Consider the following 14,273-nt stretch of genomic DNA (forward strand, 5'->3'; position numbering starts at 1 on the left):
GGCGGCTGTCTATATGATTGCTATGTCTTTACTGCCTTGTTCGAATGTCCTATATGACTGCGTGATTTGTTTGCCTCTCTGTATGATATGATTGTCATGCAGTCTAGCTGTCGATGTGGCTGTTATGTAGGCTGTCTGTTTGTATGACTTCGGTATACTGTCTGCTGCAGTATTTGTAAATTGTCTAGATGCTGTTGAGTAGGCTGTCTTTATGAATGTATGTATATATGAAGGTCGTGTAGGAGGTCTAAGTTATCTATACTGCTGTCTACCTTAGCAAACGGTCTATGAGTCTTGGTTAGACAGACTCTTCTTACTGTCTGCCCTTGTGGACTGTATTTCTGCTAGGTAGACTGTGTATATGGGTTTTCTTTATAGTTAGCTGGTTAACTATAAATTAAAGGTTATTCTTATGATTGTCTGTGTCTGGCAATATGCCACACTTACTAACTCGCGACTTTTCTCCCTGTCCACCTGTCTGAGTTCGGCTGTATTTGTCTATCTGGCCAGCTGTCTGAATATATTGAGTGCCCGTCTGTGTAAGTCTCCTCTTCTCACCAAACGTGTAATTTTTCTGTGTATATCCACCCTCCTACATGTCTATAAATACTCTTGTCCACATATGTGTCCACCAGTCAGATCTTGAGATAACCTGCATGCGTGAATATCCATTGCGCGTACATCTATCTGTCCACCTGTATGTTAATCAATCTGACCGTGTGTCCGTCTGTCCGCCTGTGTGTCTGTCAATGCGTCTATATGTACGTTCAGCTATTCACCAGCCTATCAGTCTGCAAAACGTAAGGGTTGTGTGAATTGTGGCTAGAGATTGCGCTCGGGTGGGAGGGAGTGAGCACGCGGAGTTCCGCGCTTCGCTTTTAAGGCTGCGGCTTCGTGCGTGCGAAGCCAGGCAAACAACCAGTGAACGCTCACCTCTTCAAACACGAGAGATGCCATTGCCAATTACTCGGAATGGGGGGAAAAATACGTTGAATAATCGGTAACTTCGATGTCGTCTTGGTTACAAGTTGGCGTTTTGACATCGGAACGTGCGTGTTTTGCTTTACGATGCTGTATTTCTCACACGAAGTCCGAAATATACAAAATATCCCACGATCCCCTCGGACACCTTCGCGATTCTTGTCGGCTCCACGCTTCCGTTTCTCACAGCTGTCCACTTGATGCGTTCTCATTTCGGCGCTCGTCTGCCGAGGCCGAGCTGGAGTGGAAAATGGCAAGCCTTCATTCACACCCTTTCGTGAAAAATCACATCCAATGTCGTTAACACAGGGAGCGAACCTCGATCAACGGATCTCTTTGTCTCCAGAGTAGCAACTCACGCTGAGGCATATGACTCCCCATACGGCGCAGTGAGATATACAGCGTTCTAAGACTGGCATAAAATGCTCACATGCGGCTGCTTCAAGGAGCCAGCAGACGTCGTTGACAGGCGCATAACGTTAATATTGGAAAGTAGACGTTGAGTGTTGACTCTGCAACTGCCCAATAAACATGGAACATTGGGCCAACGTTTGTCCAATAGTTCCAAACACACGCCAATGTTGGCCCAAAATTGAATGTTTACTGCATGGGCTTGTTCCTTTTGATTTTCAGTTTTTGGTATTTTATGATAAATAATTGTATTCGATAATAAGCATTGCTTTTGAATATCTATATCCTGTAAATAGTTAATAAATAAAACACAGCGAACAATAACTTAAGTTCCCTCTCACGCCCGATATTTTAGTGTACAGTATTGTGACGTAAACTTAACGCAACATCACTCAATCTACACTCGGGTCTCGAATGCCCATCTAACCACGCTACGGCAGAACTAGACACGGTTCGCTATCCCGGCCCGGACCACAAGCTGCTGGGTCCCGGACCGCGTGGCTCGAGGCTTCTTCTCCCCGACGTGGATCTTCTTCACACCAGCACACGAAGAACCCCGAGCTCCTCACCGGGCCCCCGTTATATGCCCCTGGGGTGGGGCTGGCTCTGCCCTTCGCCCCGCCCACCTTCCAGATCTCTCGAGCTCTTTCTCGAAGGCTCCCGAGAGCTCTTTTAGACCACATGACCGCCCAGCGGCCCCCGTCCACCGGTGTCTCCCATCCAATATCATCCGGTCACGTGTCAGCAGGTCAACCAGCGTATCATGCCCCAACGTAGCCCTGGCTGGCTGACGCTCCCTCTCGCTCCCTCACCGGGAGCCCGCAACGGGAGCCCGCAACGCACACTGCTCGCGGTGCCTCCGCGCTGACCAGCGCTCACCCAAGCCTCGCTAGGGCTGGTACTACGCCCAGTAAGCTGGCTATACATAATGTCAGCACATTATCCGCCGTGGCTTCGTAAGCCCGGCACCACACAGTGACAATCACAGTCACTACATTTGTATTAAAAAAAAAGATTGTTCGATATACCGTATAATTTTTTTTATGACATCTCATCTCTAACAATGACAAATAGTGTACCTGTACAGCTCTTTTTCTATCCACTCATGGAAGAATGCCTCATTCCGTCAACCGGCACTGACCAGTGTGGTGAATCAACTCTCGCGATCTGTTGACATGCCGTTGAAGGTGGCCTAGTTCCGTTTCAGATTTCACTTTCTACCGATAACCCTGGTCGAGCATCAGTGGAAAGCTGTATTCATGTACTCAAGTGGCCTGCAACGTAAAAAGCATAGTCATAGCTCAGTCCTATGCACCCCACACCTCACTCGGCTCACATAAGAAAAACGCACTTCGTGGTGTGACTTTCGGGTCAAATCTATGAAGCTATTAACGTACATTTGTTATCATGTTACAAAAAAACGATAGTCCCAATATTAGTGTTAACATTTTTTTGAAGCACCCTGCATTGCCACTCGGGGAGTGGTGTTGGCCACTGACCTCCTGGTGTGCCGTTCCGACCTTCATAGGTGCTCGGTAACAGCACTTGCCCTAACAGTCTGTTAAAAGACTATATTGGGGATCTAAGTATTTGTTGAGAATATAAGTGATGATGGTGAGCATAGTAGTGATCATGATTGACGGTGGTTTTGGTGAGGATTGCGCTTGTTGGTGTCCGTATAAGATCGCAGCTAGCCTACATTCAGCATTCACTTGCATATTTGAGAATGTGGGAGAATTATAGACATGAGGCGCCACCTTGTGGCTTACTCTGTCTTTCTCGTAAGGCTGATGTTAAAGTAGAGCAACAACTATAATTTTCCATGAGGTGTTTGAGCCTGATAATTATTATTGCTGCATCATGCAAGAGAAGTAGAGTGCATCGCTGTGATGATGAATCGGGCATTGAGTCGTTATATGTTCTATGGTCTGTTCTGGGTGATCACAATCGCACACCAGAGATTTGTTAATGTTCCATTTTGTGCATTAAGTATCCGTATCTGCCACGGTTCGTATGGATGCTGTTTAATGGTTGTAGCTCATAAGATTAGCAAAGATCGAAGCCAGGGATCTTCTTCGTCGGGTCTTTCACATGGGTGTTTGTGACTCCTTTTGAACTCCATTTGGCTTTCCATGCATCATAATCACGTTGAAGTTGTATTGTTCACGGTTAACCGCGTGGGTTGAAAGGGCTTAGCGAATTCAAGCAGTGGCATGCGACGTTACTGAGATCCTGGTGGATGTGGAGATGTATAATTCCCATGATTCTCTGGACTTTCCAGAGGGTTGCAACATTGCAGTGGGTACGTTGTGTGTGTAGTCTATTGTCCTTGACCCGTACCTTCGATTAGCACGTACGGTGTGAAATAAGTTAAATATACATACATTTACGTAAGCACTTCATTTAAATTCTGCCACCTTTAATTATTACAGTATAACGCTTATTTTACCCTCACTGTGTATCACGACTCTTTTTAAAGTCCTGCCAAATCTTTGCAGGAGGAGGCAGTGATTGTTATGTATATTCCAATTGAGTACCGTACGTTTGGACCATGACATCCGCACATACTTCAAGTCAACTTTATGACTTGTTTCATAGAATTATTAAGGCATCATTCTATGATTGCGGTATTTCATATCCATATAAACATTTAAAAATAGGTTTGCTAATTATGTTTCAACCTAGTCGCAAATACTATGAGGGAAGTTAGATTCTTCAAGTGTGACATCTGGAACTTCGTCGTCATCTGAGGAACGGTGGGAATACTGGGATATGTGATTTTTGTTGAGAGATTTGAAAAATCTGTAAACAATGTCACATTCTTCTTCTTGGTTCTTTCGGTAAAACCAAGAAGATGAATCCCTGCATTCACGAACGCTTTAAATCGAAATGTCACATTCTATCTGAATAATATATTGTGGTTCTATCTTGTTCTTTAGGGGACACCATTTGTGTATCGTGTATATAGTATAAATTGATTATCTTTCATTTAATTGTATTTTTATTTTCTTGTTTTATTTAATTTAAATTTATGAATGATGCCCTGACTGGTGAGCATTTTAAATTTCGTTGTACTGGTGACAATGACAATAAACGATCTATCTATCTATCTACATGGAGACACAAGTCCAATTTGGGAATGTGGACTGCCCATCACTGATTGAGGGCCGCTGATGATTATGAGCACCATCCATTGTTTGCGTTCGCAGGGAGACTACCTAGTCTTGTATTTTATGTGAATCCGTTGCCCACATTGCTTTGAAAATGTAAAGGACCAACACAGAACGTTTCTGTGTTTGCTATACTGTACCTACTGTACTGTATACAAGCTGCCACTGTTCTGCCAAAATGTACTGTACCAGCCCACACATGTGTGCACTTTAGCTTGTAAGTGCAAGTCAAATGATTGCATGATTTAAATCTGCTTATGTCCGATTAATGTCTAACGTTTTAAATGGGCTGGGCAGAGGAAATTGTTGCCAGCGTGACTGGCCGACACGAGAATTGGTATTCTGCTGTAGTTTCTGATCACTTACATGAATACTGCACTTCATGTATTACTGAGCGAAATGAAAGACATTTCGCGTACAATCCTTTCTGAGATCATTTGAATGCATTGAGATTATTATATGGCACTGCAGTACAGTATTGTGAACCTGCGAAAATCACACGAATAAAAACAAATGCATTGTTTTAGCATGAAACATTATACGCTGTTGACTAAACAGTGTTAATGCAATGTACACAATTACAGGATGTGAAAATTATATGCGTATTTGTAACAACAATCCGTTCGTTCTCATAAATTGGCTGGATGGGGCTGTGATTAGTGGAAAACTCGAAATCAAAATGTCGTGAGTTGCAATCCCACTTAGCATGTCAGCTCAGCCAAATACCGCCTTGCGGGGTATCATGATAGTTGTGATGCTCCGGGGAGACTGGACCCAGCATAGGAGTGTGGGATTCGCATCTCTGGCTCAAGGCCACGAATGGAGATGAGCACCACCCAATGCACACTGAGCATGGGGACACTGACTTGGATGTGATATCCAATGTTTGTTTGTTTATTATCTTGACTTTATTGGACTAACTCCCAGAGGCCATCCATGAACATTGATTCCCTTTTCATTAATGCAGATTGACGAAACATCAGTACAAAGAAGCTACGTGTATCCATTAACACGGGGCTGTGCTGTTACTAGCAAGGTTAAAGTCTAATTGCATTGATTATGTGATAACTTTTTACGGTTGTTAATAGTTGATGTCATAGTCTATCACCGATTCTTAACACGAGTGATATGTTTTGTAGTGGAAAAAAAAAGTGTTTGAATGCCAAACACGAGGTCTGAAACTAGTTGAGACTCAATTGACTAAACAGCCTGTCTCAATAGTGGTACAATGTTAGCCATCCCAAATATACTGTATTGTCCTCCATTCACTATAGTAAGAGGTAATTGAATAGTCTTTGAAAACAAATAATCTATGTTCGTTTAAAGGTTGATTATTTTAAGATTTACCAAACTTTATAGCAATTTATTAGACCTATTTTACAGGACAAAAAGATGACATTATCTAGTTTGTTTATTAACTAAACATTGTAACAATCTGTAAAATGAATACACATCTGGACAAAAATATTCTAAGGTTTGGAGAAAATCCATAGAAAACCAGGTTCGCAGTAGCTTGCACATATTTCCACACTAAAATAATCACGAGCTGGATTTTTTTTTATAACAACGATGTGAAGTGTGCTGTGAATGAGTGGCTTTAGGAGAAAAATTGTTATTCCAGGATGAAATTAAACCCTTGAAAATTGATTAATCAAGTACAACAGTTGCATCAAGATCAGAGCACTCAGCCAGAGTACTGAGCCAGCATTGCCTAAATTCTTCCTCGGTTTTAATCTGGGGTTTGATCACCCATGACTAAACTAAGTTCCCAAGTATGGAAAGTTGATGGTCTCTATAAACTTTGAAAAATCATCAGGCACATTTATTATCTCTGTTGGGAAAATATAATGTCTGGGCTGTGGTTTCCACCAAGTTAGGACGTGGGCCAAAATTCATGAATTTTGTTTTCATAGTTAATTCGGTGGGATAATTAATATTTTACCACGATTAATTTAGGTTATTGTCGAAATCATCAATGCTATCTGGATTTCACTTGCACACTATTTTGCAAAAATCACCAGAACAATTAGCCTTAGTTTCCACATTCTACCAACAGACAGAAGCAGTTTTGCTCATTCAATGATGTTATGTGAAGAAAAAAAAACGTACACCTGGGGCCATTCTCTAAAAAGGGGTGGTTGCAAGGGGTGGTTACAATGCTAGCTGGGAGAGTTCCAAAATAGAATGTTTTCATATCATTACCTAAAGCCGATAATAGAATATCATAGAATTTGGAAGAAAAATATGTCGTTGCCTTCCATATCACACCATGTTATGTTAAACCACTCTTTATGCTCTAATAGATAACCACTCCTACACGTGCTCCCAAATACAATTTTCATGCATGGAGTATACCACTTGCCAATAATGTTCTATTTCTGCTGTGTTTTTACCCATTGTTATTATGGTGCTTACCCTCTTGTCCCTCATGCCTCTGGAATGCTGATGAATTACATCTCCCATTAGCACCGTTGGCAACGTATGGTGGAAAAAGAAGTTCAACATAATACATGAATGCTATTTCGTGTTTTATAAACGTTTTTACCTCCAGGTCAGCAGCAAGTAACCCATAATTCCTCAAAAAGTTTATATAACGAGCACAATTTCGTGGGAAGTCAAAAGTAGTTTGCCTATGCGGGAATGGATATGTAAATATTCCACCACTAAAACCACCATCTCACAGTCCATGGTGTTGATGACGGTGGTAGTTATGGTCAGTGGCGATGCTAGGCATTAACAAAGTAACATTGTAGGGCCCCAAGTAGATCAGGGGCCGCAGATTAGGGAAAATGTAGCGATGCACTAAAATATTTTCAAATTCACAGCCTAATCGATTTAAACATCAAATGATTATAATAACACGGTGAATATTATTTTATTACGTTAAGTATTAAACGTTATGTATTTGATATAACTCTGTAATATAAATACGTTATGAAGCTTGTTTAGCAGTCATGTGATCCACTGGAGGTGGTCACCGCTGAGGGTGGGGACTCAATCCTTGTAACTAACGATATTCGATGGCATGGTGAGTAGAGTATCCACTTGCCATTCTCCAAATACCTCTTTGCTGTCTGTCATATCTCTTTTGAAAACGTATCTCTCCTGTCTTTTAACACAATACATTTGCCATCGTGTTGCATCTCATATGCTACCTTTATCTTACCATATGGATACATATCTCTCTTATCTCATCTCAATACATCTAGCTCATATCATCTCTCCCATCTCATCTGAATTAGTCTTCAGTCTCCTGTGGCTGAAGAATATATTTTTCATATCCCTTAACTCATCTGGGAAATATCCTACCATACTTCTCAATTCTCGTCTGAATATATCTATATCCACGTTGCCTTACTGTCTCTAAACCACTAAAATTTGTATCTATAATTTCTACATTCTACATCTCTATCTTCACTACATGCACCTACTCTCATCTGATGCCATCTCTGTATCTTATAATTTCACTACATATCACACCTTTCATCTCACTAAATCTCTTTTTTATGTCGTCTCACTGACAAAATCTCGTCTGTCACATTACTAGGAATGGATCATTTCGAGGGCTGTGAAACACGTTTTTCCATAGGGTTTCCAAATGAGCTAGCAACAAGCACTGATTATGATGCACGCAATGGTCATTCATGATGAGCAAGAAGACACTTTCACCAGACTTTATGCTGTACAGTATTCGTATTTTCTGCATGCCAAACCCACCACCATCATCAGCCATGATCAATCTACTACTGTATGAAGGCTTCCCCCAAATTGTCACTCTCTCCCAATCCTATTATGTAATAAAGACAAATATCCCCCATATAGTATTTAACAGACTGTAGTAGCAAGTGCCGTTAGTGAGCATCTATGAAGGTCGGAACGGTACACGAGGGAGTGAGTGGCAAGCACCACGCCCGACCGCCTTTGTCTCTCTAATGGCGATGTTTATACACCGGACCAGGTATTCATTTGAGGCTGAGTTGACCTAGGGGAAGCCCATGACCGGTTGAGATAATTCGTCACTGGTGTTGGCCGTGAGGAGTTCGTAGCGCAGCGCACTCACCGCTACACCACCACTCCCCACCAACACCACCATCAACCACCATCACCACAACCCGGCTCTCCTTAAACTAAAGGTTGGTCCAGATGTCCAGTGACCCCAGATTTAATTATCTAAAACGTTTGAAAGCTTTCGTGACTGCAGGGATTCATATTCTTGGTTATTTCGGTAGAGTCATGTAGAAGGGATATAATAAAATAGTAAAAAATAAAACCAATAAAATTCTCAAAACGTTTCGATTGCGACACAAGCAATCATCATCAGGTGTGAAAACCACAGCAAGAATATTTTTTTTCACCACCACTTTTTTCAAAACATTTTCTTGCTGTGGGTTTCACACCTGATGATGATTGCTTGTGTCGCAATCGAAACGTCTTGAGAATTTAATTGGTTTTATTTTTTACTATTTTATTATATCCCTTTCTACGTGACTTTAATTTTTTACCTACGTGACTTTACCTAAAAATATGAATATTTACCGAAAGAACCAAGAATATCTAAAACGTATTGCGGTTTTTGTTCTTCTTCTTCAGTAAGGGTGATTTAAAACAGAAATAGATATGCATTCGGGAGAAAAAAACGATGGGGGGGGGGTCAATTAATCGGGGGTCACAAGACATCTTTTGGTCCCAAGATGTGTGCGCATCCCGCGACGTCAGCCAGCAGAGGGCACGCTGAGTGTGACGTCACAGCCGCAGACAGCTGATGTGGCCGCTCGGTGCGTCCACGCTGCGGATCGGAGCAACGCAACCTCCTTTGTTTGCGGCCGCAACCTCTTCGCGTTCGTCTCTCCCATCTTCTCATTAGGCCAGCGAGAGAGAGAGAGAGAAAAGCCGTCTGGTGCGCTATCACACGGTATTTGTTGTTGTTTGGTTTTCATGTAGGCATTAGGTTCGCTCGATTAACCACAGTGCCGTCACGGCGTTCATTCAGAGCATTGCAGTCGTAGCCGCTTCGTGTTCATAGGAAGGACATTCGAGAAGATGGCTCCCAGCGATAAGAAGTTCCTGGAGAGCCTCTCTGGGGCTGGACGGGCGATCGGAGTGCTGACAAGCGGGGGAGATGCCCAAGGTGAGATCAATGGCGATGATGGGTGCTGCTGTTGATCGGTGGCATTGGCGGTGATGCTCTCACTGGAGCACGCGTTATGGTGTTCAGGACCCAGTGAAGGTCTTGGTGGGTCGGCGTGACTCGTCCGTGTGTAGAGAGCACAGAGGTCCATGGTTGAAGAAGAGCGGTTTTTTTTTTCTTCTGGAGGGTGTCCCGTAGACGTAACCGAAGCCTGTGTTTTGTAAAAGAGGGCGATTGGAGCGGGAAGTTCTTTGCTTTTGAGCAGAGCGGTCAAATGGCTGAACGAGGGAGATCTGCGGTGCAGAGAGATGTTCAGAGTTGTAAATGTGATGTCCGTGTTTGGGTGAATGAGAAATGCGGTTTTAATGACGCATGTGGTGCGATTAGCACGGTTGGCTACGTACGGTGGAAAAGACACATACACACGCATACCTGTCAACCCTTTATCAGTGCCTACCTTATTTCAGACCAATTCAGACCTTTTTGGTCACCCTGTGTCCTCATAACTCTCAACGTACATCCTACAAAGTCCCATCGCAAGGGAGAAACACAAACAAATAGACAAAAAAATGATTGAGAATAGGGTTTCCCCTTTTAATCCATACTCTCTGGTTCTTTCGGTAAAGTCACTGGCAACAGAACAGGTGTTAAGTTGTTATAACACCAAACTGAAACCTTTTACAAGGAATCATGTCTGCATTAACCACAATACTTGTGGTCAAATTGCAAACAAAAACATACTCTGATAATATATGCATTGTCTTTGAAACTGATTGGTCCACACCAGAGACATCTTTCTTTTGAGCCTCGTCTAAAACGGTGTTAAACCAGTTTAAAGGCAATGGAGGCTCAACAGAAAGCTGTCTCTGGTGTGGACCAATCAGTTTCAAAGACAATGCATATATTATCAGAGTATGTTTTTTGTTTGCATTTTGACCACAAGTATTGCGGTTAATGCAGACATGATTCCTTGTAAAACGTTTCAGTTTGGTGTTTTAACAACTTAACACCTGTTTTGTTGCCAGATAAAAGGGGAAAACCCAATTATCATATTTTGCTACTGGCAAAGTAGTTCCCATGATTAAAAATATGATTTGCCCGTATTGAAATGGCTGTATGCCGTATGGACATGAAAACTCAATTTCTCTTACAAGAATACGGAGTAAACCCGTATGGGTCGACAGGTAGTATACACACGTACACCAGGGGTCCATAGAGAATAACGATGCGTGTTTGAAATAAGTTTCTGTGGTTGAAGTTGAGATTTGCCACGCTGGGGGCATTTCCGTAGTTGAAACGCACAGGCCCTCGGTCGCAACAGAAGTTTGTGGTTGGGACGAAGAGGTTCGTATTTGGAACAGGAGTATCAGTCGTCGGAGAAGTGAGGTCTGCAGAACACAGAGTGGAGGTCCACGGATGTCGCAGAGAAATCATGTTGCATATCCAGAGGGGCACATTGTAAAGTGCAGGTCTAGCATTATGAGAGCAGAGAGATCAAAATTCGCGACAAGAGTTCCTGCAGCGTGTCGAGAATTGTGGTTTGTGTCATATCCCTGGCGTGTTTTTTGGGTGGAGCAGCAGAAAGTTCTTTATGTGAGAGGTACAGTACGAGTGAAACAATCTGTAAGTCCACTGGAGCACGAAAATGCGACTTAGTCATCTAGATTTTCATGTTGGCAGTTTTAATGTTTACAGGTCAAACCTGTTCCTACCTGAGTGGGCGTGATCCACGTGGCAAAATATCTCGGTTTTTCGAGAATACAACGTTATTGTATGGCACAATGTGGTTAAGTGCAGTAGCATCGTGATAATTCAGTAATTTAACACGTGACCTTATATTACCGAATGTTAAGGTATGCATAACGCAACTATTAAGACCAAAAAAACTTGCTACCTTAGACAAGTTGCATGCTTAATGCAACGCACAGGCTTGTGTGCATACATCTTCCTATATGAATTTGCCTTATTAAACGATGTTAACAATGCATCCTCTGCATGCTTCCTGAATAAAGTCCAGTGGTACGTGACGATGCGCTGGTGCGCAATGGTGCCGGATTCATGCCGCAACATAACGTGCCCTCTTCTACTCCTGCGCCATGGCTGTGATGGCAGCCACATTGCGTTTGCTCAGCTGTTAATTCCTCTGGAAATATTATGCAGCAGCAGCAGCAGAACGTTTGGCTTAGCAGTGCAGCTGTATTTAACAAGGGTGTGGTGTCGGTTTTGTGGTTGTGAATGAGCACGTTTTTCAGCCGCATGTATACCAAAGACAAAGATACCATATATAGCCTTAACAGACTGTTGTGGCAAGTTTTGTTATCGAGCATCTATGAAGACCGGAACGACACACGGCGGGGTGGGTGGACAGCACCACGCTCGGCCGCCTTTGTCTCTCCAGTGGCGATGTGTACACAACGGACCAGGAACTCATATGAGGCTAAGACAACTTAGGTGAGGCTCAGGACCGGTACAGATAATCGTCACTGGCATTGGCCATGAGTGGGAATTTAACTCATTGAACTCGGGTTCGCAGTGCAGCGCCCTAACCGCTACACTACCGCTCTGCCCCACACGCATACCCCAAACACGCAGGCTCTGGAGCACACAATACACTATTAAACAAAGACAAACACACAAACTCTGGAACACATGCAGACATATTTTCAGCCTTGATAGGACTGTTTGGAGAAGTCCTGTTAATGAGGACCAATTAAGCTTGGTTCTGACCACCCTATCCCACCGTGTGGTGTGTCCACACTTTAGATAGACCACACGTTACAGGTACTGTATTCCGTTTTAACATTGTCTCAACCCAAGGGAATCATGCTTTTCGGTTCTTTCGGTAAACTCACGTAGGTAGAAATAAAATAAAACAAATCACGACGTTTCGATCGCAACGCAAGCAATCTTCATCAGGTGGAACAACCACAGCAAGGAAATCAGTCTCTCTGATACTGTAGCTCGATCGCCTCTAGCACAATCGAAAGGTTGGGAATTCAAATCTTGGCCATGGTTGACTTAGCCCATCATTCTTCGGTAGTAAACAAGTACAGGTACTACTTTCATCAATGGATAGACGATCCCGTGCCATGGGTGCATGATTCACAGATGCAGCACTTTGCACTAAACCCCTGCAAGGGTTGTTACACGTACAAGCTGCTGTATATACCACTATTTATAAACACCTATAGTTGTCCTTGTATGCCCTGACAGATCTCAAAGAATCTTGGCACCCCCTACTGTGCTTAATTGTGAAACCGCACACACACGTGGCGTCGCGACATGGTATGGAGGAAACAATCTCAGAATTCATTAATCAGCAGAACGTACACGGTAATCAAAATCTTATCACAGTCAAATAGTCTCCGTAAAATATGCTTTTGGCGATGTCTTATTAAGTGGTTCGGCTATGGATTCTCACAGACGAGCGGGCAAGGCAGCCGCGGTGAGCTGGCTTCACATTCCACCCCAAACTCTGCGATCCTCCGTATGTTCAGGTGTTATCGGCCAATGAATGAGTGTTTACATGTGGAAGGAAAACAGAGCTCCTGGAGAAAACCCACGTGTATTAAGGCTTAAGGGGCAACACTCATACGGATGAAACAGGTGAAGTCCTCTTTACTGCATTCTCTTGGTTAGTCAAGGTATGGCACCTCGATTGTGCACGGGAAGGGAGTTTCACAACAATTGTGGTCGGCCTCAGCTTGCCTGCACAGTGCTGGATTACAGGCGTGTATAACCACCACAAAAGCATTTGCAACAGTTGCTTACATTGGTTTAGATGTTCCCTCTTTGACCGTGCACTAAATAAACATTACATTCCTTTGTGTGCAGCAAAGATTTGCCGTGCACAATATTCCATGGTACGCATAGAGGTGACATCTGCCAATAGACCAGACAGGGCTTTATAGAGTACATCCCCCTGGGCTTAAGGATGACTTACTCTAAATCATTAAACTACTGTCCGTGCCATGACCAATGTAGTCTATTAGTTTGCAGACCGTAAAGGTTAACACAGTGAATCACTTATTTTGAAGTTGAATAAATGAATGTCTCCTTAAAATCGTACAATACCCTGAAATTTGTATTCCTAGATTTAATCATATATCTTAGTGAATAGGATTATTGGATTGAAATCCGTTTTCTTAACGCCGGATTGTTACAGTGTAGGTTACCTCTGAATTTGTGCAATGTTGAAAGAGAGAGCTTGAAATAATGTGACACTTGTTGGATTAAAACGTGCACGACCATAAATTAAACAGAACCGAGGTAACATCTTTCATGTGCAAGGCACAATTCACATGTTTTGCACTGCACATTCGCTTAGCTCTATTTGTCCTATTGGAGTGCACTCACATTAGCGCTGCACTGTACATCAGTGAAAAGGCCCATTTGCATCATTCTGGGGCTGCACTAAAGGCTTGCCAGCTGCTTATACATCAGAAGTGAAAGTGAGAAAAAAGTGAAGAGGCCATACTGGGCGGTATGTGTCTGGGCAAATGCTAAGTGGCAGAGTGCATAACCTGGCCTCGAGCCGGATCCCATATCCTTAACTAAATTAATCCACCACACCTTAACAATAG

At 42.9% G+C, this 14,273-nt stretch overlaps 1 protein-coding gene across 1 annotated transcript in view; it reads left to right on the top strand.

Annotated features, from left to right (window-relative positions):
• The first annotated feature begins 9,312 nt into the window (after window positions 1–9,312).
• LOC133344897 (ATP-dependent 6-phosphofructokinase, platelet type-like) overlaps window positions 9,313–14,273 on the top strand; it is a 75,435-nt gene continuing 70,474 nt past the window's right edge. The window contains exon 1 of the mRNA XM_061555209.1: window positions 9,313–9,690. Coding sequence (XP_061411193.1) covers window positions 9,603–9,690 — 88 coding nt within the window. The 5' untranslated portion in view covers window positions 9,313–9,602. The remainder of the gene's footprint in view (window positions 9,691–14,273) is intronic.

The sequence above is a fragment of the Lethenteron reissneri genome, chromosome 20, assembly GCF_015708825.2.
Source record: "Lethenteron reissneri isolate LAM-NWPU_2019-01 chromosome 20, ASM1570882v1, whole genome shotgun sequence".
NCBI classification, from domain to species: Eukaryota; Metazoa; Chordata; class Hyperoartia; order Petromyzontiformes; family Petromyzontidae; genus Lethenteron; species Lethenteron reissneri.